At 37.3% G+C, this 24,892-nt stretch overlaps 1 protein-coding gene across 1 annotated transcript in view; it reads left to right on the forward strand.

The window, feature by feature from the left end:
- Positions 1-3,429: 3,429 nt before the first annotated feature.
- The window catches only part of vegfc (vascular endothelial growth factor c), a 64,270-nt gene continuing 42,807 nt past the window's right edge, over positions 3,430-24,892 (forward strand). The window contains exon 1 of the mRNA XM_046862231.1: positions 3,430-4,111. Within this exon, the coding sequence (XP_046718187.1) occupies positions 3,992-4,111 (120 nt within the window). The 5' untranslated portion in view covers positions 3,430-3,991. The remainder of the gene's footprint in view (positions 4,112-24,892) is intronic.

A 24,892-nucleotide genomic window follows, 5' to 3' on the forward strand; every position in this document is an offset into this window, starting at 1 on the left:
CTTCTGCCCAATTAGGTGATTAATCCGAGTAGAAAGAGGTTGGCACTTCATGGCGGGATTCTTACTCATGCTGGTTGTCGCATTAATCACAGAACTAAGAGCCCGAGACGGCTTTCGAGAGAACGAGTGCGAGAGAAAAATCCCTCTGCTGCATTCCTCTGGGCTCTGAGTGCTGAGAGCTCTCCTGTTGGGGAAACAACACTCCAAACCAATTATTATCTATTAATCTGAGAGCAACTCAAACTCCATACACCATAAACACACCACACACCACTGTTATCAGTGTGTACGGTGAGACGTGCTCAGGGGAACTGTGTGTGTATGTAATGCATTTCTCTCTAGTGTATTTACTGAGTCACTTGGGTATTTAAATAAAGTTTGAATTGGTCTGGGTTTACAAGTGTGATAGAGTGAAATGGAAGTAAAATGTAGTCTCTCTCTTCATCTTCTGATTAGTATTTCATCCATGCATCTATTATCGGACACTGATTGTAGAAAGCTTAATGGGCCTATTACTGATCACTACTGTTCCTAATAGCAAATCACTGATCACCACTGTTATCAGTGACCAGTCACTTATCCCAACAGACAGTCACTTATCCCAAACACTAATCACTTATCCCAACAGACAGTCACTTATCCCAAACACTAATCACTTATCCCAACAGACAGTCACTTATCCCAAACACTAATCACTTATCCCAACAGCCAGTCACTTATCCCAAACACTAATCACTTATCCCAACAGCCAGTCACTTAGCCCAAACACTAATCACTTATCCCAACAGCCAGTCACTTATCCCAAACACTAATCACTTATCCCAACAGACAGTCACTTATCCCAACAGCCAGTCACTTATCCCAAACACTAATCACTTATCCCAACAGACAGTCACTTATCCCAACAGCCAGTCACTTATCCCAAACACTAATCACTTATCCCAACAGCCAGTCACTTATCCCAACAGCCAGTCACTTATCCCAAACACTAATCACTTATCCCAACAGCCAGTCACTTATCCCAAACACTAATCACTTATCCCAACAGCCAGTCACTTATCCCAAACACTAATCACTTATCCCAACAGCCAGTCACTTAGCCCAAACACTAATCACTTATCCCAACAGCCAGTCACTTATCCCAAACACTAATCACTTATCCCAACAGACAGTCACTTATCCCAACAGCCAGTCACTTATCCCAAACACTAATCACTTATCCCAACAGCCAGTCACTTATCCCAAACACTAATCACTTATCCCAACAGCCAGTCACTTATCCCAACAGCCAGTCACTTATCCCAAACACTAATCACTTATCCCAACAGCCAGTCACTTATCCCAACAGCCAGTCACTTATCCCAAACACTAATCACTTATCCCAACAGCCAGTCACTTATCCCAAACACTAATCACTTATCCCAACAGCCAGTCACTTAGCCCAAACACTAATCACTTATCCCAACAGCCAGTCACTTATCCCAACAGCCAGTCACTTATCCCAAACACTAATCACTTATCCCAACAGCCAGTCACTTAGCCCAAACACTAATCACTTATCCCAAACACTAATCACTTATCCCAACAGCCAGTCACTTATCCCAAACACTAATCACTTATCCCAACAGCCAGTCACTTTTTCCAAACACTAATCACTTATCCCAACAGCCAGTCACTTAGCCCAAACACTAATCACTTGTTCCAACTGCAAATTACTGATCACTGCTGTTCTCCACATCAAATCACTGAACACTGCTGTTGTCTGTCCATTCATTTATTCCAATGTGCAAATCACTGATCTTAGTGACTAACCAATCACAGCCAATCACTAATTACTGCTGTTCTCACTGATCTCCATGGCCAGTCAACAGTAATCATGATGGATGTAACTGTACACAGAATTCACGGTTTAGAACGTACCTCACAGTTCTGTTCAAGTTCGTTACAGTTAAGGGGAAGAAATGCAAAATCTAAAATTGCTTGTTTTTGTTTTTTTAACACTGTTTATTAATAACATTTGTGATCAACATTTCAACATTTTACATTTTTAAAACAATTTTTAATAAAAATAAGTGCTTGGCTAAATAATATATAAAATAGTCTTTTTATAATATTTTATTACAAATAACATAGAATAAATTTAAATAATGCAAAACATTTTTTTATTATTTTTAAAAGTAGTGATCAGTGATTTGCCATTTGGATCAGTAGTGATCAGTAATGATTAGTCGTGATCACTACTGTTCCCAATGGCCAATACAGAGGAATTTTGTTGTAACAGTATAGAAAAGAGAAAGTTTAATTAAAATAGAATAGTTTTTCCAAAACACACACACACACACACACACACACACACACACATACTGTATATACATACATACAGGTATCTCAATAAGAATTAGAATATCATTAAAGAGTTGATTATTTCAATTCAATACAATAAGTGAAACTGGTATATTATATAGATTCATCACACACACACACACACACACACACACACACACACACACAGATATATTTCAAATGTTGATTTCTTTTCATTGTGATGATTTTGGCTTACAGCTAATAAAAACCCAAAATTCAGTATCTCCGAATTTGATATTTGTAATAAAAATTAGAATATTGTGAAAAGTTGAATATTGGAGACTCCTGGTGTCTCACTCTAATCAGCTCATTAAATCCAAACACCTGCAAAGGTTTCATAAAGGGGTGACAGCAGCTCAAGAGCCTTCACACACAGACGTCTCCATGGGCTACAACAGACACGTTCCTCGTGTCGAGCCACTCCTGAACCAGAAACAACGTCAGAGGTTTCTTACCTGGGCAAAGCACAAAAAGGACTGGACTGTTGCTCAGTGGGACAAAGTCGTCTTTTCAGGTGAAAGGAAATAAAATTTTGCATTTCATTTGGAAATTAATGTTCCAGAGTCTGAAAGAAGAAGAGAGGAGAGGCACAGAATCCAAGCTGCTTGAGGTCCAGTGTAAAGTTTACACAGTCAGTGGTGGTTTGGGGAGTCGTGTGATCTGCTGGTGTTGGTCCACTGTGTTTTATCACTGCTAAAAGTACTAATTCCTTTTTTAAGTAATATTTACATTTTCTAAAATACTGAATTTTGAGATTTCATAAGATGTTTACAGTGTGTGTGTGTGTGTGTGTGTGTGTGTGTGTATACAGTAATATATATTATATATACAGTGTGTGTGTGTGTGTATGTATGTATGTATGTATGTATGTGTGTGTGTATATATATATATATATATATATATATATATATATATATATATATATATATATGTGTGTGTGTGTGTGTGTGTGTGTGTGTGTGTGTATATATATATAGATAGATATAAAATGTGTGTGTGTGTATAAAAGTTGATGGGTGGTCGCGCGCACAGGAGGCGGGGTGGGAACAGGGCGCGTGCCTCGGCTCCTATTTCTCTCCGCGAGACGCCGCGCAGCGCATCAGTCTCGGGGAAAGACGGAGGGAAGTGCAGGAGCAGGAGGTAAAAGAAAAGAGGGGAAAGATAAAATACAGAAACAGACGGACACAGGGAGAGGACACCGCGGACAAAACGAGAGCAAAAAAAAAAAAAAAGAAGAGAAAAACACACTCGGCATGTTGAACGTGATGCCCTGAGACGCGTAGACGGAGCTTCGTAGTAACGCCGAGCGCGCGCGAGGGGACCGCGGGGAACGTGGCTGGTGCGAAGGGACAATTTACGCATCAACACCACCACCATCATCCTCCTCATCCTCCTCCTTCTCTTCGTCGTCATAAGCACCAGCTGCATCATCGCCGTCATCATCACCAAAATATGTTCTGAAGGTCTGCGTGAAAAGAAAGATTCGGATTACTTCCATGCACATGTCTGAACGCGCTGATCCACTGATCATCCAAGAAACCAGAGAGTGAGCTCCGGACTGGGGCTTCAGATCCGATCGGATATTTCTTTTTAGGGATTTGAGATTCTTCTTTTTCTTTTCTTTAAGATGCACTTTTTGGGAATATCAGTGTGGTTTGCATTTTCGGCGCTGCTCTACGCGAACCTCGCTTTCCAATCAAGCCATGAGTACTATGATTACGAGCAGGAGGAAGGAGATGATGGCATGGTAAGGATGATGAGATACTGAAAAGCAAATAAACACCAGCAGAAATGCATGTTCTGAAAGGGTGTAAGAACTTCTTATCTCTTATTAGTATTGTGATTATGTTTAGAAGCCTGGGTGTGTTTTTTTTTTAGAGAGTCTTGGACTTTTTTTTTTTTAAGAAGTTGAGAACTTTTTAGATGGAGTTAATGTGAGAACATGCAGGAGTGCAGGGGGAATAGATGAGAGATTAGAGAGCGAGTGAATGAAGAAAAGGAAAGGAATTGACTGGAGTCTGGGGCAGGTGTTACTGGGTCACTGTGTGTGTGTGTGTGTGTGTGTGTGTTTGAGGGAAGTAGATTATACAAAATGACAGATAATTTTAAACACGTGGCTTTTGACCATGAGAAACACCAAACTGGTGGAGTTTAAGTAGCTACCGGTTATTATTTTTCAAGATATAATGCATGATAAGTGACTAATATGTGCAAAAGTATCGCGTCAGAATGTGTGTGATGTTTATCACGATATTTTGAAGCTTAAAAAAAGTGGACGGAACTGTTGTAAGTGTGGTATTTAACCTGTAATTAATAATAAAAAATAAGAATATAATAAGAAGAAAAAACTATTAAACTCATGCTTTAATGCATATCAAAAACTTTTTGAAATGCATTAAATTTCGCAAATTTGTTGCAAATATTTCGCAAATTTTTCATATTTCAACGTAGATATACCATACTGACAATATCTCACAAAATTGTATCGTGCAATTATTTATCACAGTATCGATATCATATCATCATATCATCCAGCCTTAGCTTAACCAATATGCTTGATACATACCAGGGGTTATACTGACACAATTCAGCACTTTTAAGGCCACAAACTATAAACATCATTAGACCTTTTACTTCATTCATTCACCTTTTGTTCAAAGTTCATGTTAATATATAATTTTATATCTGAAAATTGGGGATTTAGAGTAACTTCACCTATGATAAACAGTATATAAATAAAAGTATTGGCACAAACTTGTTCCAGCATGACAATTTCTCTGTGCACAAAGCTCCATAAATATATGCTCCACATGCTTTGGAGTGGAAGATCTTCTGCTATAGAGTTCCAACCCTATTGATCAGCTTTGGGATGAATGTTTCATGCTGACGGCACCCCAGACCTCCTCATCTCACCTACATCAGTACTTAACTTTATTAACACCCGAATGAATCTCCACACAAATCTCCAGAAAATCTAGTGGAACGTCTTCTCAGAAGAGTGGCGCTCATTATAACAGGAAATGGGGACTAAATGAGGGATGGGATGTTTAAACAATAAACATTCTCTTTAAATTTTATATTTATTTATTATTTTTTTGAGTTAATAGAGTAGTTCTCTTACAACTAACAAAACAGCCAGAGGGAAATGATGGTTGTACCCATTATTTCTAAAAGTGCCCATTGTTTGACATTGTGCATAAATGATCCCATATGCTCGTGTAAAAAAAAAAATCATATATATGTCTCGAAACTATTTGAATCTCTTCCAATATGTCCAAAAGTAAAGTGCTTGACCAGGGTAATTATGATTACCCAAAATTAGACCTGTACACTTTTGTTTTCTTAACTTCCCTTCAAGTCCCTGGAGTGAATGTAAAATTCAAAGCGTATTAAGAATCATTTAGCTGCAATCCAAGAAGTATGGGAGTGAAATAGAAGGAAAATAAAAGGGTTTGCTATTTGCTAATGGTTTATTTGAAATCCATACGAGGCGTATTTATCTTGTGCTTATGCCACGGAGGTGAGGAATTGGTCTATAATTGCACATGTGGCCGTGAAAAGCCGAGGGAGGGATCAGCAACGCTGTTAGGCATCACTCGTCACTCGTTTGCCCGTATTTCTCACTCCTATAGCAGTACGGATGTAAATATCACTCAGTATGCTCGTGAGAAGCGCCACGTGATGTATTATGTGGGCTAATTCTCCACAGAGGCATGGATAAATCGGGGGCAGCTTGTTGAAAGGGCTGGCGATGGATTTGTAGAAATTCCTGTCCTGTAATCTGCTGGTTAATATAATAATTACATCATTTTTACATCTTGTAGGACCGCTCTCTTTCCTGACCTTCTCATTGCTGTAATAGAGTTGGACTTTGAGTCCAAAGACCTTTTAAACCCAAATTCAGTGCAGTGAAATTTCTCACGTTTACCAGCACCTGGTAGAAACAGAAATAAATTGTTCCGTGGAGAAGGAAGAATTGTGGGATAGAACGGATACCCCACTAGGGATGGCATGGTGGCGCAGTGGGATGTGTTGGTGCTTCACAGATCCAGGGCTTGTCGTGAACTTGAATTACTGTCTAAATAGAGTTTTACATGTACTCAGCATGTCCATGAAGATTTGCCCAGTTTATTTCCCCACTGTGGGATTTAAACTGTCTAAATTACCCCTAGGTCTTGACATGAACTGGTTTCTAATCTATAGTTCTCCATTCCTGCCTAATGCCTATTGTTCCCGGATTTGCCAAACCCCTTACCCAAAAAGTGCCTCTGAAGATTTATGAATTGTCTGTCTGGTGTCAAGGTTCTTCCACACTTTGCTTCTCTTGAACCTTTAAGCCAGAACAAACTTCCAGATTCTGGTTTGCCAATTAGAGAAGACACCAAAAAATTGTAGCAATTCTTTTTAAACTTGTATGCATTCAACTAAGGAATATTAACCCCAGAATTACTGCAATTTAACCCAACCTCTTCTCCTTAATAAGCTTCGATTTGCTTTGATTTTCTTTATCTCTGGCCCTGGGACTGCAATGGGTTTCTCAACTTGAGGTGAACCAATTAATCCGTTTTGTTGATTAATTGACATTGATTATCAATTACTGGAACTATCTGCAAAAATCCTTACCGATAGTTTTTCCGGGTTGTGTTATACAGTACGAGAGCGGCCTCTGGAGGCGAATCACCGTAGGCACGTGCTGTTTATTTGAAGTGTATTTTTGTGTGTGTGTGTGTGTGTGTGTGTGTGTGTGTGTGTGTGTGTGTGTGTGTGTGTGTGTGGGGTGGTAGTAACTGTTTTAATTTTTTTTGGAGTTTTACTTGTTGTTACAGTTTGATTGCATGTCTTATTTTTCTCAATATGTATTGAAAAAATGAATATGTTCATATTTAGCAAATTTTTTATGATTCAGTTCTCTATTTTTTATTTTGGTAGTAAAGTTCATTTTTGGTTGATAAATAATTTATCAGTTATTGGTTACGATCCAACCTAGCTACCAGTTTTGGTAAAATCCATCTGTCGACCTCTATGCATCACAAGCTTATTAAACCATGCAGCTGTCATGCCTGTTATCGAAACCTTGACTGTCTTGTGCTGATTTTTATTTTTTTTTACTTTTAGCAGTTTTTAATAATAATTATGAAGGAGTAACAGACATTGACAGTGTTGGGTACATTTCAGTTTGATTTCAGCATTGAGTTTAGCAAATTCTTGGGCCTTGTGTGGGATATATGTCGAAGGTTTCTCAGCTTTTTGAGGACTATAGCTAAAGTTAACTGGTCCACTTCATTGGCAAATTGTTTAGCAGTTTGATTTGAAAGAAGACTCGAGCAACTCTAGATCTAATAGTTTTCCGCTGCCTGGAATTTCAAAGATATCTTCAAGGTCAACTTCTGTTTTAATCGTAACATTTGCGAAATCTTTTTATTGTTTTCTTCGACAATATGCGAGACACCTGAAAGCTATGTCCTACTGCTTTCTCAGTGAATAAATTGCTAATAAAAGCAATTTAATTTTTTTTACCACTTCTGTGAGTGGCTTCTTTACTTCGACTTTAGATCTTGAACTGTGAATGTACTGTAAGAACCTTGGCCTTGTGAGTTTGTAGGATATGAGGAATGTGGTGTCTTTGGTCAGGTTAGAAATAGGAAGTGTATCTTGCTTCATGCCAAACTTGTTGCTTGGCATATCAGGAACAGTATAGTCTTCTTCTCCATGGAATAGCTTTTGCAGCAAAATTCAGTTTTGTCTTATTAGATTTGTTTATCTAAACACATCTTCAAAACTGATATACATTCTCTTTTTTCCTCTATAAACTCGTATAGTATTGTTCAGGATTTTCAGGTTTCAGGGCTTATATAAGGAAATAGAGATGTCCAAGCTTGTTGAGAGAGAACCTGTTACCTCAGAATGCCTCACATATTAAAAACAGTGTCTCTGTGGGGTCTTGGGGCTGTTGCAGGGATTCCTGTGGGATCCCCCTCCTTGCATGTGTGTGTTTGTGTTTGCAGACTGAGAGATGCACATGTTTATACACCACCCAGGTAAAGCGACGGTTTACCCACAGGTGGAAGGGATTATATTTTTATCTGCTTTCCTCTATAAGAGCTATCGTTTTCCATTTTTCTGTCAAGGCCTTGAGAGCTGCTCTGGGACTTCAGGCCTGTGCTGTCCTTCAGAATTGAGCAACAATGTGGTGTTTCCGAAGGGTATTGCATCTTTGAGCAATTTTGCATGTGTAACCGTTGTGAAATGTCTCCTCCTTCTCCTGCAGGCGACAAACACTGCAGCAAGAGAGGCGGATTGGCAGATTTCAATACTGTTAAATCCCAATGCTGTAGTAATTATCTCTGAAGAATTGTGTCACGATGTCTGAGTGCTGCAAATTGTTGTGACTCGCATGAGACAAGTGGTGCATGAAGTTTGGATTGGTGAAGATTAGAGATGTTTGGGCGTTGCTTTAATCACAACTCCATACAGAATAGACTACAGTGACCCTTATTCTTGATTGATGCCTGTAACTGGTTGTACAGTAATAGTAAATGTAAGCATACATTAAATGTGTTCTTCCTTTAAACTCTTTCTGCTCTCATTTAAAGCTTCCGACGGGATCATCATTGTCTCAGATGTACCGTACAGTTGACTCCTATACACTACAATATGAATAAAAATATTGGGACCCCCGATTCTTCCAGTCTTGCAGGGTTTTTCCCCAAACCATACCACAAAATTAGAACTTGGAAACCCAAAACCAAAGAGATTTTTTGCATAGAATTCATGGGAATCCTACGTTTTTAGAGGCATGTAGGTAAATTGTGAACAATTGCATGACTGGCTCTCAAAATCTAAAAAAGATGACACATGGGCAAAAGTATTTGGGTACTGATTTTTGGTTCCACCTGATGTGTTTTTTCCTCAAACTCCTACCACAATGTTGGAGGTAAACAATTGTATAGGATGTCTTTGTATCCGGTAGCATGAAATTTCCCTTAACTTCAACTAGGAGACCCACACGGTTTCCAGCATTAAATTGCCCATTTCACAACAGACATTGTCTCAAAGCAGCTTTACAGAAATCAACAGTTAAGGTGAATGGTGTGTATTTATCCCTGATGAGCAGCCGTGGCGACTGTGGCAAGGAAAAACTCCCGTAGATGTTATGAGGAAGAAACCTTGAGAGGAACCAGACTCAAAAGGGAAACCCATCCTCATCTGGGTGACATCAAGAGTTTGATCATAAATCTTTCAACAATACAGAACACTGGAGAGTGAGAACTAACATAAGTACTAGAGTATAAGATTATAAGTAAATGTTCTTTCTACAGTCTTTTATACCAAAGTAGGAGCTACTGAGCTCAACATTTGTGATCATCACAGATCCAGCAACAGCTTCTCCATGCCAGAGCCTTTAAACACTCCAGGTGGTCCAATGTCAAAACTCCACACATGTAGCGGGATCCAATTGGCACTGGTACGTCTCTAGATGGTTCAGGATGTTTGCGAGTTCGGCATCTACTTCTTTAAAGTCCATACTCTTCATGCTTCAGGAAGCCTCGGGATGGGGAGAGAAAGAGAAGCAGTGGAGAGGAATTAGCGTAGCTGCTGTTCATGATATTAACAGCACAAGTTGATAATGTGCATGTGATCAGATGTTCTGGAGCACAAGGTTATGATGTGAGATGTATGTTATGTGTAGGCTTTGCTAAAAATATGTTTTTAATCTGCACTTAAACTGGGAGAGTGTGTCTGAGCCCCGAACACTGTCAGGAAGACTATTCCACAGTTTAATAGCTAAATATGAGAATGATCTACTGCCTTTAGTGGACTTTGCTATTCTAGGAACTACTTATCTATCTGACTTTACTAACACATTTGAGGTTCAATCTCCCACAAATCTTCACAAAATCAAGAGGAACATCTTCCCAAAAGAATGGATGTTATAGGATCAAACATTTGTATATAGCCTTATAGGATGTTTAATTTTTGAATTAATAAACATTACTATCTGTAATGTGTAATATATACATTTAAAAGGTTTTAGAAGCTCCAGTATTTTATTGTTTGAATTTTTTTCAATGAGGTTTCAGTGTAGATGAACAAGTACTTCAGTAGCCTCTGAGTTGATCTGAAGCACTACAGCTTCAATGGGGACGTTCTAATTTCTGTTCCAAGTTTGTTGCTCGCTTGTAAAAATGGTAGCAATAAAAAAAAAAAAAAAAATTGAATTATATTTGCACTTGTTAACCGTATAAGACCTGGTGTTTTTCCTCCTCCTCCAACACCATCTGGAGGGTTTAATTTCCCAGCTCTGAAGTCTGACTTTGACGCTGTGTAGTGTGTAATCCTAAGAAGGTTTTGGTGAAACTCCAGCCCTATTATCTGGCTCTCTTGCTGGGTTCCCTTGGCAGAACTGAAATGAGGTGTTGTGCAGACTCTACGTTTTTTTCTCTCTTCACTAAAGGAATTTCATGCTTAAAGGTTAATAAACATGAATGTTTCTTGTAGTAGATGTTCAAGGGGACTTTAGATAAAATGTTTAATTTGGAAAACTTAGAGAAAAAAAATCCATATAATGATTCACTGCACCAGTTCTGTATTGCTTTTAAAGAAGATAATTTAGTCTTGGATTTAGTTTTTGAAAGCAGTATTATGGGATGTTTACCACATCAGGCACTTTTACTGTAAATACATTAATGATTGCAGTGGCGGGCCATGCAATTGGTACCTCTGCCTTCAGTGGGGACGTATCCGACTTAATCCACCTCTTAATACCCCACTATCACGTCGCGATTAAATAAACCATCAATACAATACAAAAACACAATAAACACAATATAACAACGAGTGGCATTACAGAGAGAGAGGAATTTCACATATGGAGGGTGAAAACCATTTTACTAAATCTGATTGGACAATAAATCTAGCAGTGCAGCTAAGAGAAACGCTACAAAATGAAGAGAATAAACTGTTGGGAATAAATTAATACTATGTCATTAACAAATATTAGAATTTAAGTTGTAAATGTAGGTCAGTGCTTCTGATTTGGCCAGCAGAGAAGGATTTGCTGACCCTGACCCCCTGTCCGGATAAACTCGATTACATTTGCATCTGTATACATTATGTGACATGAACCTGTATAGTGAGTCAAATGAGTGAAATAGTAAAGTACATGAGATGAATCCGTAAGAATGTTAAAACTTTAATGATCTCAGATGATGAGCAAATTTATGAGTTCAAGAGCTCCTGGTTCTGTCACTTCAACTGACTGAAGACTGTAGATAGGTCATAACTCATAATCACACACGCTCATGATGTTTCTCAATCTCTGGTGTTTGTAACTTTTTAATGGTTTAAAATCACCCAGAAGAGGATGAGGTTCCTATTTGAGTCTCAAGCTTTCTTCCTCGTATCATCTAAGATAGTTTTTCCTTGCCACAGTCGCCCCAGGCTTACTCATTAAAGATAAATACACATATTTAAATATAAGTGAATTTTGTTCTAGAATTCTTACATTCTGTAAAGCTGCTTTGAGACAATGTTCATTGTGAAAAGCACTACAGGAATAAACGTGAATTAAATAGAATTAAAAATAAGGTTTGCAAGCTTGTACACTAACAGGCCAAAAATAAATATATCACTTCTCCAACATTCAATACGATCCATTTTTGGTAATTGGCAGAAATCCGTTATCCAGAGTGACTAACTTTTATACATTTATACAATTGAGCTGTTAATGGTTTAGGGCCTTGCTTAAGGGCCCCAAAGAGGCCAAAGTCATACCAGATAGATAGATAGATAGATAGATAGATAGATAGATAGATAGATAGATAGATGACATTTACTAATAAATTTTGTTTAGGCTATGTGAATGAGTTGTTACTTTAGAAAGAAATGAACACAATGGCAGCTTCTGACCAATCAGAGTCCAGAATTCAGCTGAAATGTAGATAAAAGCACACTGGCAGTATTTATTTGACAAAATACACTTTTCTTTTTAATGAATGATGATGAAATAGAACGATTTTTACTGAAACAGATGAAAAGTTCTTTATTGTTTTCCAAAATGACATGATTCAGCAGACCTTCAGGCTGTAGAAAAGCGTTGTTTAGTTGTTTAAGTAGGATTTGCAACAATAGCGGTATGATGTCTCATTTTCAGTTGTTGTCGTTGTTTTAGCTCAGTAAGTATTTGGGAACTCATGCTAAAGTACGATTGAGTGTCTTTATAAACGTTTCTTCTTTTTACTTTGTTTTTCTCATTTCAAAATTGAGTTCATTCATGCTGCTGGCAAACGTTCCCACTTTTAGATCTTTAAATACTTTACATCTGAAAACGAATATCCAAAGTCCAAATGCTTGAAAAACTCTATTAAAATTATAATTCAAATTATATAGATTATAGCATAGTGTTAGATGTGTAAATTATTAAATAGTGCTATAATTTATGCAATATACTGTTAATTATTCAAACCAATTCCACATTGCTTTATTTATTTTCTTTTGTTTCTAAACTTGAGGGAAGTCCACACTATTCGTGCTGCGTTTACGACGCTATAACGAAGGCCTGCGCCTCATTAAGTGCACACAGCTCATTAACACTGCGCTGTACTCGAAGCTCGGCAGCACTTTAAGCTGTAACAACTTTACAGCCTTCAAAAATGAATGCAATATTTAGCAAAAGGAAGTGAAGTCTTCAGAGGAAACACAAGCCACATGGTCAGGCCCAGTCTCCATTCACGCTGAGCCCTGGAGCTGCACTACAGTTATACACTCTTTATCACGTTTTTGGGTTTAATTTATAGGCATTTTCCAGGCAGGGAGGCGCAATACAAATCAAAGAAAAACTCATTTGCGATTGTTGAACCAAAAAATGTTCTGTTTCTTGTGCGAGATTTGCGTTTTCGCAGTGTATAAGGAATAGGATTGGATCTGAATGACAAATCTTTTTTGCTGCGGCCACCATGAAGCTGCGAATTCCACAGAAAGAGGAAGTAGAAAGCCTCATTACTTCCTGTGTAAGGAACCACATCGCAGTTTCCTGTCTGATGCGGTCTCTTCTTGAAGTTAAGCAAGATAATTTTACACCTTAATCATTATACGTCACATAATAATAATAATAATAATAATAATAATAATAATAATAATAATAATAATGGCAAAAAATAAAGGCAAAAGTTCCATTTAACTTAAAATGTATAAACCCATATGATCCAGTTGTCAAGTAAAGGAAAAAAAAAAAAGTTTTATACTTGTCACACGTACTTTATAGCACAGTAAAAGTTTTTCGCATATTCCAGTGATGTTAGGAGGGTTAAGGGCCTTGCTTAGGGGCCCCAAAAATGGCAGCTTGGTGATAACGAGGCTTGAACCCCTGACCTTCCAAGCAGTAACCCAGAGCCTTAACCATTAAGCAAGTGTACAACATCTTGAACAATAGGTGATCTTCAAAAATCAATAAATAAAGGCAATAGTTATGAATAATGCATTAGTTTTATTATTATTTTATTTATCAAGACAAACCCTTTGTTTTACATTCATACCACAGTGCTAACGAATTCTCTGCTTTGATTAATCAGAAATTCTTAAATCTGAAGTTCCGAAGTTGAAATGTGAAGTTCTAAAATCCGAAGTTCAGAAGTGGAATCTAAAGTTCTGAAGTTGAAATGTGAAGTTCTGAAATATAAATCTGAAATTCTAAAGTTGAAATCTAAAGTTCTGAAATCTGAAGTTCTGAAATCCTGTGACACTGAAAGTAGTGTAGCTTGCATTCTTTAATACATTAACATTCTTATATTAAGAGCTTATTCACAGGCTGTAAAAATAGTTGCGATATTGTGAAGTTTTCTGTATTTAGAAGTTTATTTTTCAAGACTATATTAGTTTCATTTCTGTGTAAAATGGCTGTTTTTTTTATTTTATTTTACGTTTAAAAAAAACAAGAGGCTGGTGAGGCAACGACTGTTTATACATAAGAACAGGAACTGATTTGCTCAGTGGATGTTATGTTAACATTAAATATAACTGTAAACAGCTAGAAATGATTCCAGTTTGTTCTCTACAATTGAGTGTAAAATCCTTTTAATCATTGGCACATTGCTCTGGTGCGTACAACATTTCAGGTTTACTTCAAACAGAAATACTCAATTTGGGGATAGTATTAATAACTCGGCCTCATTACAGTTCCAGGATGTTAATTATTGCCCCATGAATGTTCTACACCATGTGTTTAATTATTGTCTTCACAAATACTTTAACATACAGTGAGAAAAATCTAGTGCTTCTTTGTGAGCTTTTCACTCAAATACAATAAATATTCAGGTGAAAACCTGTTAAAAAATCCTGACATGATTTCAACCTTAATATGTAAGATTTTAGCAAAAATGTATTTATAGATATACAGACATGTGACTAAAAGATTGCATTCCATTCCACATTTAATCATCCTTTATCCTGTTATTATTATCTCCACTCTTCTGGGAAAATGTTTTACTAGATTTTGGAGTGTGTTTTTGGAGACTTGCAAGAGATTATTTCAGCCACTTAGTAAAGTCAGGTACTGATGTACGTGAAGTGAAGAGGCTTCTGGAATGCAGACCACGTTCCAATTGATTCATAGGGCTGGAGATCTATAGCAGGAGATGTTTCACGTCAACCCATGTTAACCATATCCTCATGGAGCTAGCTTTGTGCATCATGCTAGAACAGGTTTGGGTCTCCTAATTTAAGTGAATGGAAAAATTCACGTTGCCAAATCTAAAGACGTATGATACAAGTGTGTGCCTTCAACTTTTGTGGTAACAATTTGAAGAAGAAACACATATGGCTTGAAAAGTCCAGTGTCTAAAAACTATTTTCCATGTAGCATAGCATGTCATCTTTTCAATATCTTGAGAGTGAGTCTTGCAGTTGTCCAAAATTTCCCTACACACATTTAAAAATGTAGGATGAGTTGTCCTTCCTGAAAAGACCCTGAAAAAGTTCTATGCAAAAATTCCTATCACAGCTTACCGTTAGTTGAAGCTAAAAATACTTAAATATCCAAAACATATAAAGAGTGAAGACTGGAAGAAAATGAGTATTTGGAATTAAAAAAAATGACCATATAACCTACATAACTTCATCCAGTAGAATGGGACCACCATAATACCACTACTGACAGGATGTATGTTAGGTTCATATCACTTTTAATAAATTCTCAAAGTATCACAATGTCTTTCTGAAAAGAAATTCATTTATTGAATTTTATATTTCACGAATGTGCATTCATTTAAAATCAGCAGTGCAACTCGCGCTCGTGCACTCAGCAATCTGGCGTAATTCCTTGATTTATAATACCTCGAATATTGGCATGGGTTTTTTTTTTTCCTGCTCTCTGAGTATGAGAGATAATCCTCAGTGTTGGTGGCCTTCACGATATCCATTACACACTTCCCTAATCTCTTCCAGGGGAGGCTACAGTCAGGGTCAGCGTTCGGTTTCAAACGCCCCGTGTCTATGACCTCTGACCTCTCCAGCAACAGCGTGTTCACGCTCGGGGTTTTTCGGCTGGGGCTTGACGAAGTGCAGCGCTGCTTGCCGTTGCAGATCGCTTTAACACGTCGCCCACCGGGAAGCTACGACTTCCACAGAAAGAAGAATCAAAAAGCCGCATTGCTTTCCGAGTCAGATGAAAATCGCATTGCAGCATTCTGATATGATTTCTTCACAGCGGTCGGGGTTTTAGCGGTTGCGACATTATGCATACAGTGCAAACTCGTGACAGAAGTATGTCAGGATACTCAATGATGGTTTCTGCTGCACCATGTATCATGATGTGTATAATAGCAGGAATGATACACCGGATTGGATTCAAGTATTTATTAGTATTATAGCAAATTTTATATTGTATTTGTTCTGTCAACTAAATGTAAAGCATTTAAACATGTTCTGAGTAGATCCAGTTTACAGAGCATTGTAATATAAACCCAACATGTACATCCTGTCACCAGTGGTTCTACAATGGTTCTATGGTGGTCCCATTTCACTAGATGGAAATATGCATGGTCATATTTTTCTAATTCCACATACTCATTTTTTACAGCCCACACTCTTTATGTATTCTGGATATTTGAGTATTTTTTAGCTTCCAAGATGAGCTTGAGCAGTAGCTGCATAGGGATGTTTTTAGTAGAACATTTCCAGGGTCTTTCAGGAAGGACAACAAATTGAAGGACTCACTCTCAAAATAGAAATAAGAAGAGACATTGTATGGCATGGACAAAAGTGTTGGGGCACCTGAATTCTCCAGCCAAATGTGGTTCCTCCTTAAACTATCATCTCAATTTTGGAGGCACACAATTGTTTCGAACAGATCGGATCGGATGTGTTAGAATAAAATGTTCCCTTCATTTAAACTAGGAGACCCAAATCTGTTCCAGCTCCACAGTGCCCCTGCACAAAGTGAGTTTAATGAAGATGTGGTTTACATGGAGTGGAAGATCTTGAGTGGCCTGCTGTAGAGCTCTGACCTCAACCCTATTGAAACGCTGATTGCACTCCAGTTGACTCACTTTACATCAGTATTTGAGTTAACAAACTGGCTGCATGAGCACAAATCTCCACAAACACAACGAAATCCAGAGGAACATCTCCGGAAAGAGTGAAGGCTACAGCAAATAGGGACTTAATGTGGAATTGGACGCTCAAAAAGCAGAAACCGATCTGATTTTCAGGTGCCCACCAACTTTTATCCATGTATGTGTATTTTGTGTTTTCATTTCCTTTTTGCAAAAACCGTTCACAGTAAGGTCATTCATTCTATATGTGAAATCCATTAGACAAGACAAAATCTGGTTGCTAAACTTCTCGAGCGCTACGTATTTAGATGCCTTTAGTACACACTGCTGGTGATTACATCATGATTCCTGTAAATCCTTCAAAAAAAAAAAATGTAGTTCCTCTCGTCCTTCTTTAGTTCGGTTGTCTTGTCTGGTCTTCCGCATGTGTTTCGAATTGGTGTTTGGCAAAAATGCACCAGCCGTGATTCCCTCTTCAGTTCATGGAGCTCGGATAGACTTTCCTTTTACAGACTTTTTCATCTGGAAAAACAGGTTCCATTATTCTGTTTGGGAACAGACCTATTTTTCATACTCTGTTTGAGTCACATGTTTTTTTTAATGATTTTTTTATTCAAATGTGCTAAAAAAAAAAAACAATGAAATAATTGGTTTACTGAGTATTTTTGACAAGTTCTCTCTGAGATGATAAATAATGGCACCCCACTACTTATACTATCTATGGAGGAGATTGTGACACTCAATATGGCGGCTGTGTTCAGCAAAAAGTAAAAAAAAAAATGCTAGCATAGAATATCTAGGCTAGCAGATTTATCCACTTATGGTATTGCAACCTGCAAAACTCATTTATTCCTGTGTTATGCTTCAAGATTGAAATTGCTCAGCTATATTATTTATATATATATATATATATATATATATATATATATATATATATATATATAGAGAGAGAGAGAGAGAGTATATTAATATCTCAAACCCTTTTTCTGAAGCGTAGCCAAGATGGCCACCGCATTGACAAGACTTCAGTAGAAGGTCTTTAATGAAATTTTGCAGTTTAAGTAACGCTGCTGGTAAGTTGCTTTGCTTTCCTTCTTTTGGCATCGTGAGTCTGGTTTGTGGTTGAGTGGCGCCTCTAAGCATCAGCAGTATTTTTGCTAAGGTCTTCAGTAATTTCTAAACTGTGGCTTTTTGTGTCTCAGGAAGCTGCAGGCTGCCAACCTCAATGTGTAAGCAAAGATGTTCGAGCAAACAGCTTTTTCACCGCACTGTCAGAACAGGCCATGAGCTGATTCCATAGGTGCAGGTTTATCTTCTAGCCAGATTCAGACTGCCGATGAATTCTTTATTAACTTTATTGTTGTAGGAATTTTTTTAAATTGACATAATTAATCCCATTTTATGTAAAAGGACACACAAATCCTGTCCAATTACACTGTTTATTTCAAGTTTATTTTCTGTTTTTAAAGGGAAATCCTTGATTAATTTGGTCACTTTTACTACTTCTTCCTTTTTTAATGATATAATGATGCCATAGCCTTTGCCAAATTCTTTTTCTGGTCTCATGAGGCTTGGGGTTTCATCATTTACCACAATTCTGTTCATTTCAGCTTATTTATAAACCAATAAGTAGCTGTAACCTTTGTTTAATATGAATGACAAAAAAATTAAACAGATTCTGCCTATGCCTGAAAAGTAGGTATTTTATAGATTTTTACTAACACTTTTATTGGACTGGAGGGCCTCGCTGCTGTTAGCTTCAGCTTAACTTTCCTTTCCTGAGAGCAAGTTAGCCATGTGGTGGAAGTTACCCTGAAGGTCCACCCAGCAAAATAGTTTCAAAGTTATCACACAAACTCTGCTTCATGGTGGTATACATCCCTATGGAGTTCCTCAGGGTTCCATCCTGAGATCTTTTTTCTTTCATTTATAAAATGCTTAAAATGGGAAAGACCATTTGTTAATGCTGATATATATTTATATTCTGATAGACAGTGCACCGTTTTAGATGTTCGCCGAGTCTTCTGTGGACAAGTGAAATGTGCTTGAGCAAATAAAATGGAAATCTTTTTATTTTCTTTATTAAACTGGTTTCTCATTCTCTTTTTTTGGGGAATGCAAATAAAAAAGCAAATATTATGTAGTTCATGCTTAGTAAACATTTTAGACAATTTTTTCACCTTATTACAAGAAATTGATGCTATTATTTAATCCCTGATTGTTGGAAGTGTATTTTGGTGCAAAACACTCCTGTTAGGTGCAAAGACGGCGCAGTGGATCACCCTGGCTTTAGTTTTCATGGGCTTCCGGTTCAGTTTCAGATTCACTCAGAGGGTTTTATTGTTTGTTTTTAAAGCTCTAAACTGGCTGACCCTGTGTGACACCCAGGATATGGTTTAAAATCCTGAAGTTTAACGTCCTGAATCTACTGGATTTCGGCTCTTGTTTTATGGAAGAATCTATGAGTTGATTTCAGGCATGCTTTTTCTGCAGTATGAACTGTATCTTATTTTAAATCAGCGCTCAATACAAACATTCTTTACTCTCTCTACTTGTAATTGACAGTGTGGATTTCTGATTTCTGTGTGCTGTATGGTATGGCCCAGTCTAGGTTTAGGCTCCACAGTGTGATTAAAAGCACAGATTAAACGTGATGTAAAGTATAAGGTATCCTGATTAGCTACAGGAACAATGTATATAATAATAACCCCATTCTGGTTTTCAAGGTGGCTTTATACGTATACTTGCCCCATTACGATGTTGTGTGTGGAAGGTGGAAGCGGCGTCACTAGGCTGGAGTACAGGATGGTCTGGACTGGAATCACACTGGTTGTTATAGTGTGTTTAGGGTTACAATGGTAGGCATTGCATTAAGACATTTGGCAGATGCTTCTATACCCAAACAACTTACATTCAATATTATTTATATAATTGTGGGGTTGAGGGTTAAGGGTCTTGCTCAAGGGCCCAGCAATGCCCCCCTGGTGGTGCTTAGATTTTAACTTACTACCTTCACGTCCTCACCCTTATGTGTTTAGATTCATTCTGGTTTCAACTAGTCTACAGCATTAAAATATCCATTCTTATTTTCTGTCTAAAACCTTTAAATGATTCTCATTATCCTATCCCTAAATATCTTACCTAATTATCTTTATTTTAAAGTAGTAGCTTTCAGACTTAAGCTGCACTTTGCTTCTCTTTTACATGATTGCTTTATTGGCGCACAGCATGGGCATCCAGATGTTTTTGTTACAGATCATTGGGATTAATATCCCAGCGGCATCACTAAGTAATAGCCCGTATTCCAGACTAATAATTTTATTGCGCCGCAGAAGCCTTAACCAAATAATGTGGCTGGAATAGACATTTCTAATCACACAGTGCATGAGCAGCTGCAGCTCAGGCCTAAACCCATGGAATTTCATCATAGATTATAGAGGGCAGCAGTTATTTAAGATAATCTGATGTAATATTATAATACTAAGAGTTTTTCTAGCATTAAGATATAACTGGGTGTATGGTGCCATCGCAACCACATGGCAACTTATGACTTGTGACTGTGAAGATCACAGTATGAAGCAAATCTCACCTTTGAAAATTGCGACGATGCCACAGTTTAATTCTATAATTTCTTTTGTTTGTATGCTGCTTTTAACAACGGACATTGTTGAAATTGAGTACATTAAGTTATAAAGTTATTACAACCTGTTTTAAACAACCGTTTTGGTAGCTTAGTGGTTAAGGTGCTGTGTTACTGATCGGAAGGTTGAGGGTTTAACCCCAGGTATCACCCAGCTGCTACTTTTGGGCCCTTAAGCAAGGCCCTTGATCCGCTGTGAAACGCGGGGCGCTGTATCATCTCCGAACTTAGCTTCCAAAAAAATAATTGAGATATGTGAAGAAAACAGTTTCACTCAGCTGTAATGTACATGCAACAAAGTCTCTTCTTCTGAATGATGTGCTTCTGTTTCAAAAAGGTCGAATAATTGGGTCTGCATCAAGCAAAGAAAATGATGAAAACTATTAAAATTGAGTTATGAAGTGTCCAATGCATTATTAAAATCCAGAAGGACAGTGATGAACTTCGAGAAAGAAATGTGGTTGGAAAAAAAATAACTTGAACGATTGTAATCGGAGATCAATTAAACTTAATTAATTTAGAGAAAAAAAACAACAGAAGAACTCGGGAACATATTAAATATTGAATGTAAAAGTTTCCGCATGCGCAATGCAAAGAGAACTCAAGGAATTGTGCCTAAACAGCTGTGGTTTTAAACCAAGAATGCTTGAAAGCATAAAGTTTGGACTCTAGATTATGATGAGGTTATGATCATACCAGATTCACCCTGATCATATTAGTGCACACTGTACAAAACCCGTGGGGGCAGTGATATGATCTGAGGTTGCTTTAGGTAGTCAAGTCTAGGTCCAGCGATGTTATGTGCCCAATAAATGAGGTTAGCAGTCTACCTGAATGACCAGGTTTTTCCATCATTAGATCTTTTTCTTCCCTGATGGCTCGGGCATATTCCAGTGCCAATATTCCAATTCAGAGATGCCAGGATTCAATAGGGCTCAAATTGTGAACAAGTGGTTCAGGAAGTGTGAAACTTTATTCTTCCACCACACTGGCCACCGCAGAGCGCAGACCTTAACCCCATCTAGAAACAGGATGAAAATAAAAGTGTGATATTGCATCAGATTCTCAAAACAATGGCACGGTGAATGCGTCCTCGTTTTTACTTTTAAAAAACCTCTACAACACAGATAGACCTTATAATTAGTCCTTTAAAATCATATGCAATTTGGGTTTTGTTTGGAATAAAAAGGACTAAGGAATCTTGATGGGTGCAGGATGGAGGCTTTTTTTTCTAATAGTGAACTTAGCCAGCTTGTAGAACATCAGCCATTTTGTTAGAATGGTAGAATATTTTGCTCAGTGTTACCTACAGTAGTCTGTTAGCTTGCAGGCCATTAGTTAGTTCAGGCTCTAATAGGAAAAATGTATTTTTTATGCTCACACAGTAATTTACTGACTCAAAGAGTTTAGATATCTTTATTCTGCTGAAGTATGAACCAGGTTAGATAGTTTGAATCGAGTCTCTCTGGTCCTGTGATCTTGTCTACCTGAAGCAGGTTGATATTTTCTGGTCTAGAACTGAAGTGCATTGAGTTCTATCAGCTCACTGAAGATCATATTTGAAACTTTTTTTATCCCAGAAAGCATCCGTGGGAAATAAAAAAGATTTTAAATGTGTGAGAATGTCTGAGCATGCCCTGTTGCGAGTTCATCTCCATGACTCACCTCAGGCCAGGATCACAGATGTTCCTCCTCAGATGCTTGTCATCGCTTTTGTTACCCAGGTGTAGTTTCTATCCTCCAGAGTCTCATAGTTCATCTATATAAAAGTGAGTAAAGAGTTTGGAACAGATTTTGGATCTTTTTGTGATTTCACAGTAAACAGCAAACCCTCACTTTCTGAACTTCTACAATGCTCTCCAGCGAATTGTTTATGGGAAGTAAATGAACACATTATGTGAGGTGCAGAAGCATAAACAAATCTAAGTGGTCTAGAGAAAATAGTTTTTCATGCTTTTGGCTGTTATAATTAAAAGAATTAAAAGAATAACATTTAATTTGTTACTAAAATATAAAAAATATATATATTTTTATATATTATATTATATTATAATGAAAAGTAATAATTTTGTGGAGCAGGAAAAAAAAATAGATAAAGAAAATAACAAAAAGATAATCAGATTGAGAAAATATTGAGAAGGACAGAAATAATACTTACAGCAAAAACAGATTGGCTAAAAAGTAATCGAAAACGATAAATATTATCTGTAAAACGTCTTTTAAAATAAATAAATTAATGTCAATTTGTATTAAAAAATTCAGTAAAATAAAAAGTAACATTGAAAAAAAAAAAAAATGAGTAACAACTAAGTATATTAAATCCTAAAGAAATAATCACATTTAATATAAAGAAAACCAATTAATTTATTTAATTAAGAACCATTTTTTATTTTTAATATAGTGTGGTTTTTTTTTTTATTTTTTTTATAAATTTTTTAAGTGCTGACTTTTTCCAATACACAGACTTAAAATTGTGGACTCATATTTTATTATTGTTATTATTATTATTATTATTATTATTATTATTATTGTTATTATTATTATAAGGAAATCTTGGTCCAGAAAGATATTTTTACCTGTCGTCCAGGAAAAAGAAATATCTGCTAAAGCAGTTTAAAGCGCAGATGGAAACCACAGTCACAGTCGCAGTCACGACACAAAAGGAAGTAATAAGGTGACCTTGTTTTCTCTTTGTTTGCTTTTCAGTCTCGGGCCGTTTCCTTTCATTTGTGTCGCTCTTCTGACTTCCAGTCGCGCTATTTCCCTCATTTGCACGCTCGAGTACATTTCAAATGGAAACCTCTCACACCCGTTCATCCCTCCGTCTGTTTCGCTGCAGGATTTATGGATAAGGACTGTCTGATATGACATTGTTTTCCAAATATTTTGGTCGACGTGATGAGTCATAAGTCCAGTCTCATGACAGTTCGGATGATGATTTCAGTATTGGAAATTTTTACAGCTTTGCAAATCGCTGCAGTAAACAGTGTGTTTCAGGTTTATGTCATTCAGATTGAGTTCAGGTGGTGCAACTGGTGCAAGTTTTTTTTTCCTTTTAGATAGAGGTTAAAAGGAATTCCCTTGTTGAACCATCCTGCATAGGCTTATAAACTTGAATGCAAAACCACTCCAAAATCTTGGCTTTACTTCCCTATTTGGCCTGTGAGTCACTGAATCCCGGCCAGAGAAATGACTTCGGGCCCTGAGACAGGAATGTGTAGTTTTTTTGGGGGGATCAGGAAATCCGAAACATCCTCTTGCTGTATTCTAGCAAAAACTCCTCGCACGTGAGTAATAATTGAGATGACCGTTGGATAAACTGAGTTGTCATATTATAGTATTGTGTTGGCTTTGTATTGGTAGCTTTACTTTCTTTCCTATTGTGATTTGACAGATTAGATTAGATTAGATTATCAGATGCTGTACTTCACGTGCAACCATAACTGATGCTCTTCATTTCACAGTATCTTCATCAGACCAGTCGTTATCCTAACCCCCAAACTTCCTGTTCCTTTATCCTCCAAACCCGAAAATAACCTGTAACCACAGAGACAACTATATAAACCAGGAAATATAAAAAATTGTCTTTAATATAATTAATTAAATGTATTGTGAGGAGGCGGAGCTACTACTCCTACCATCCCTGATGTTCATGGTTTTCCACGAAGAGCATGTCAATGTGTTTTATTCCTCTTACAACTTTGCAATTTGCTGATAATTTAATGCAAATTTAGAGCCGTAAAATTGTATAGTATGTCTTTAAATGTGGTAACATTGAATTTTTGATCTGTTGGACACAAATCTCGTTAGAATTCTCTAGTGCAATAAGCCAGCTCAAAAGTTGGAGTGGAAGATCTCCTGCTATAGAGCTCAACCCTATTAAAGATCATTAGGATGAATGCACCCCAGGCTTCCTCACCTCACCTACATCAGAACCTCTTAGCACATTGAAGTTCCTAATCAGGGTTACAGTTAATATCAAAGAACATCCGGTTTGTTCCTTTCAGCACTTGTGTTAGTGTAGCAGTAACTGAATTCACAAATCCACACTGAAACGTCTAAAGACGCTCACATCCCTGTGCTGCGCATGAGCAAAACATAAGACATTCCAACCCGCGTCATTCCCGCCTGGCGTTTATTTACTTTCCGGCTCAAGCAGTTTCGATAAATCCTTATTTGTGATTTTGATTGGCTAATGAATTTGCAAGAAGACACTAGAAGTTGCTGGATGATGATGATGATAATGATGATGATGATGATGGTGATGAGGTCATTGACTCAATTCAATTTGATCAGTTTTTACTTTAATTCAGTTTATCCCTAATGAGTGAGTCAGTGG

This window comes from Silurus meridionalis, chromosome 2 (assembly GCF_014805685.1).
Source record: "Silurus meridionalis isolate SWU-2019-XX chromosome 2, ASM1480568v1, whole genome shotgun sequence".
In the NCBI taxonomy this organism is placed as follows: Eukaryota; Metazoa; Chordata; class Actinopteri; order Siluriformes; family Siluridae; genus Silurus; species Silurus meridionalis.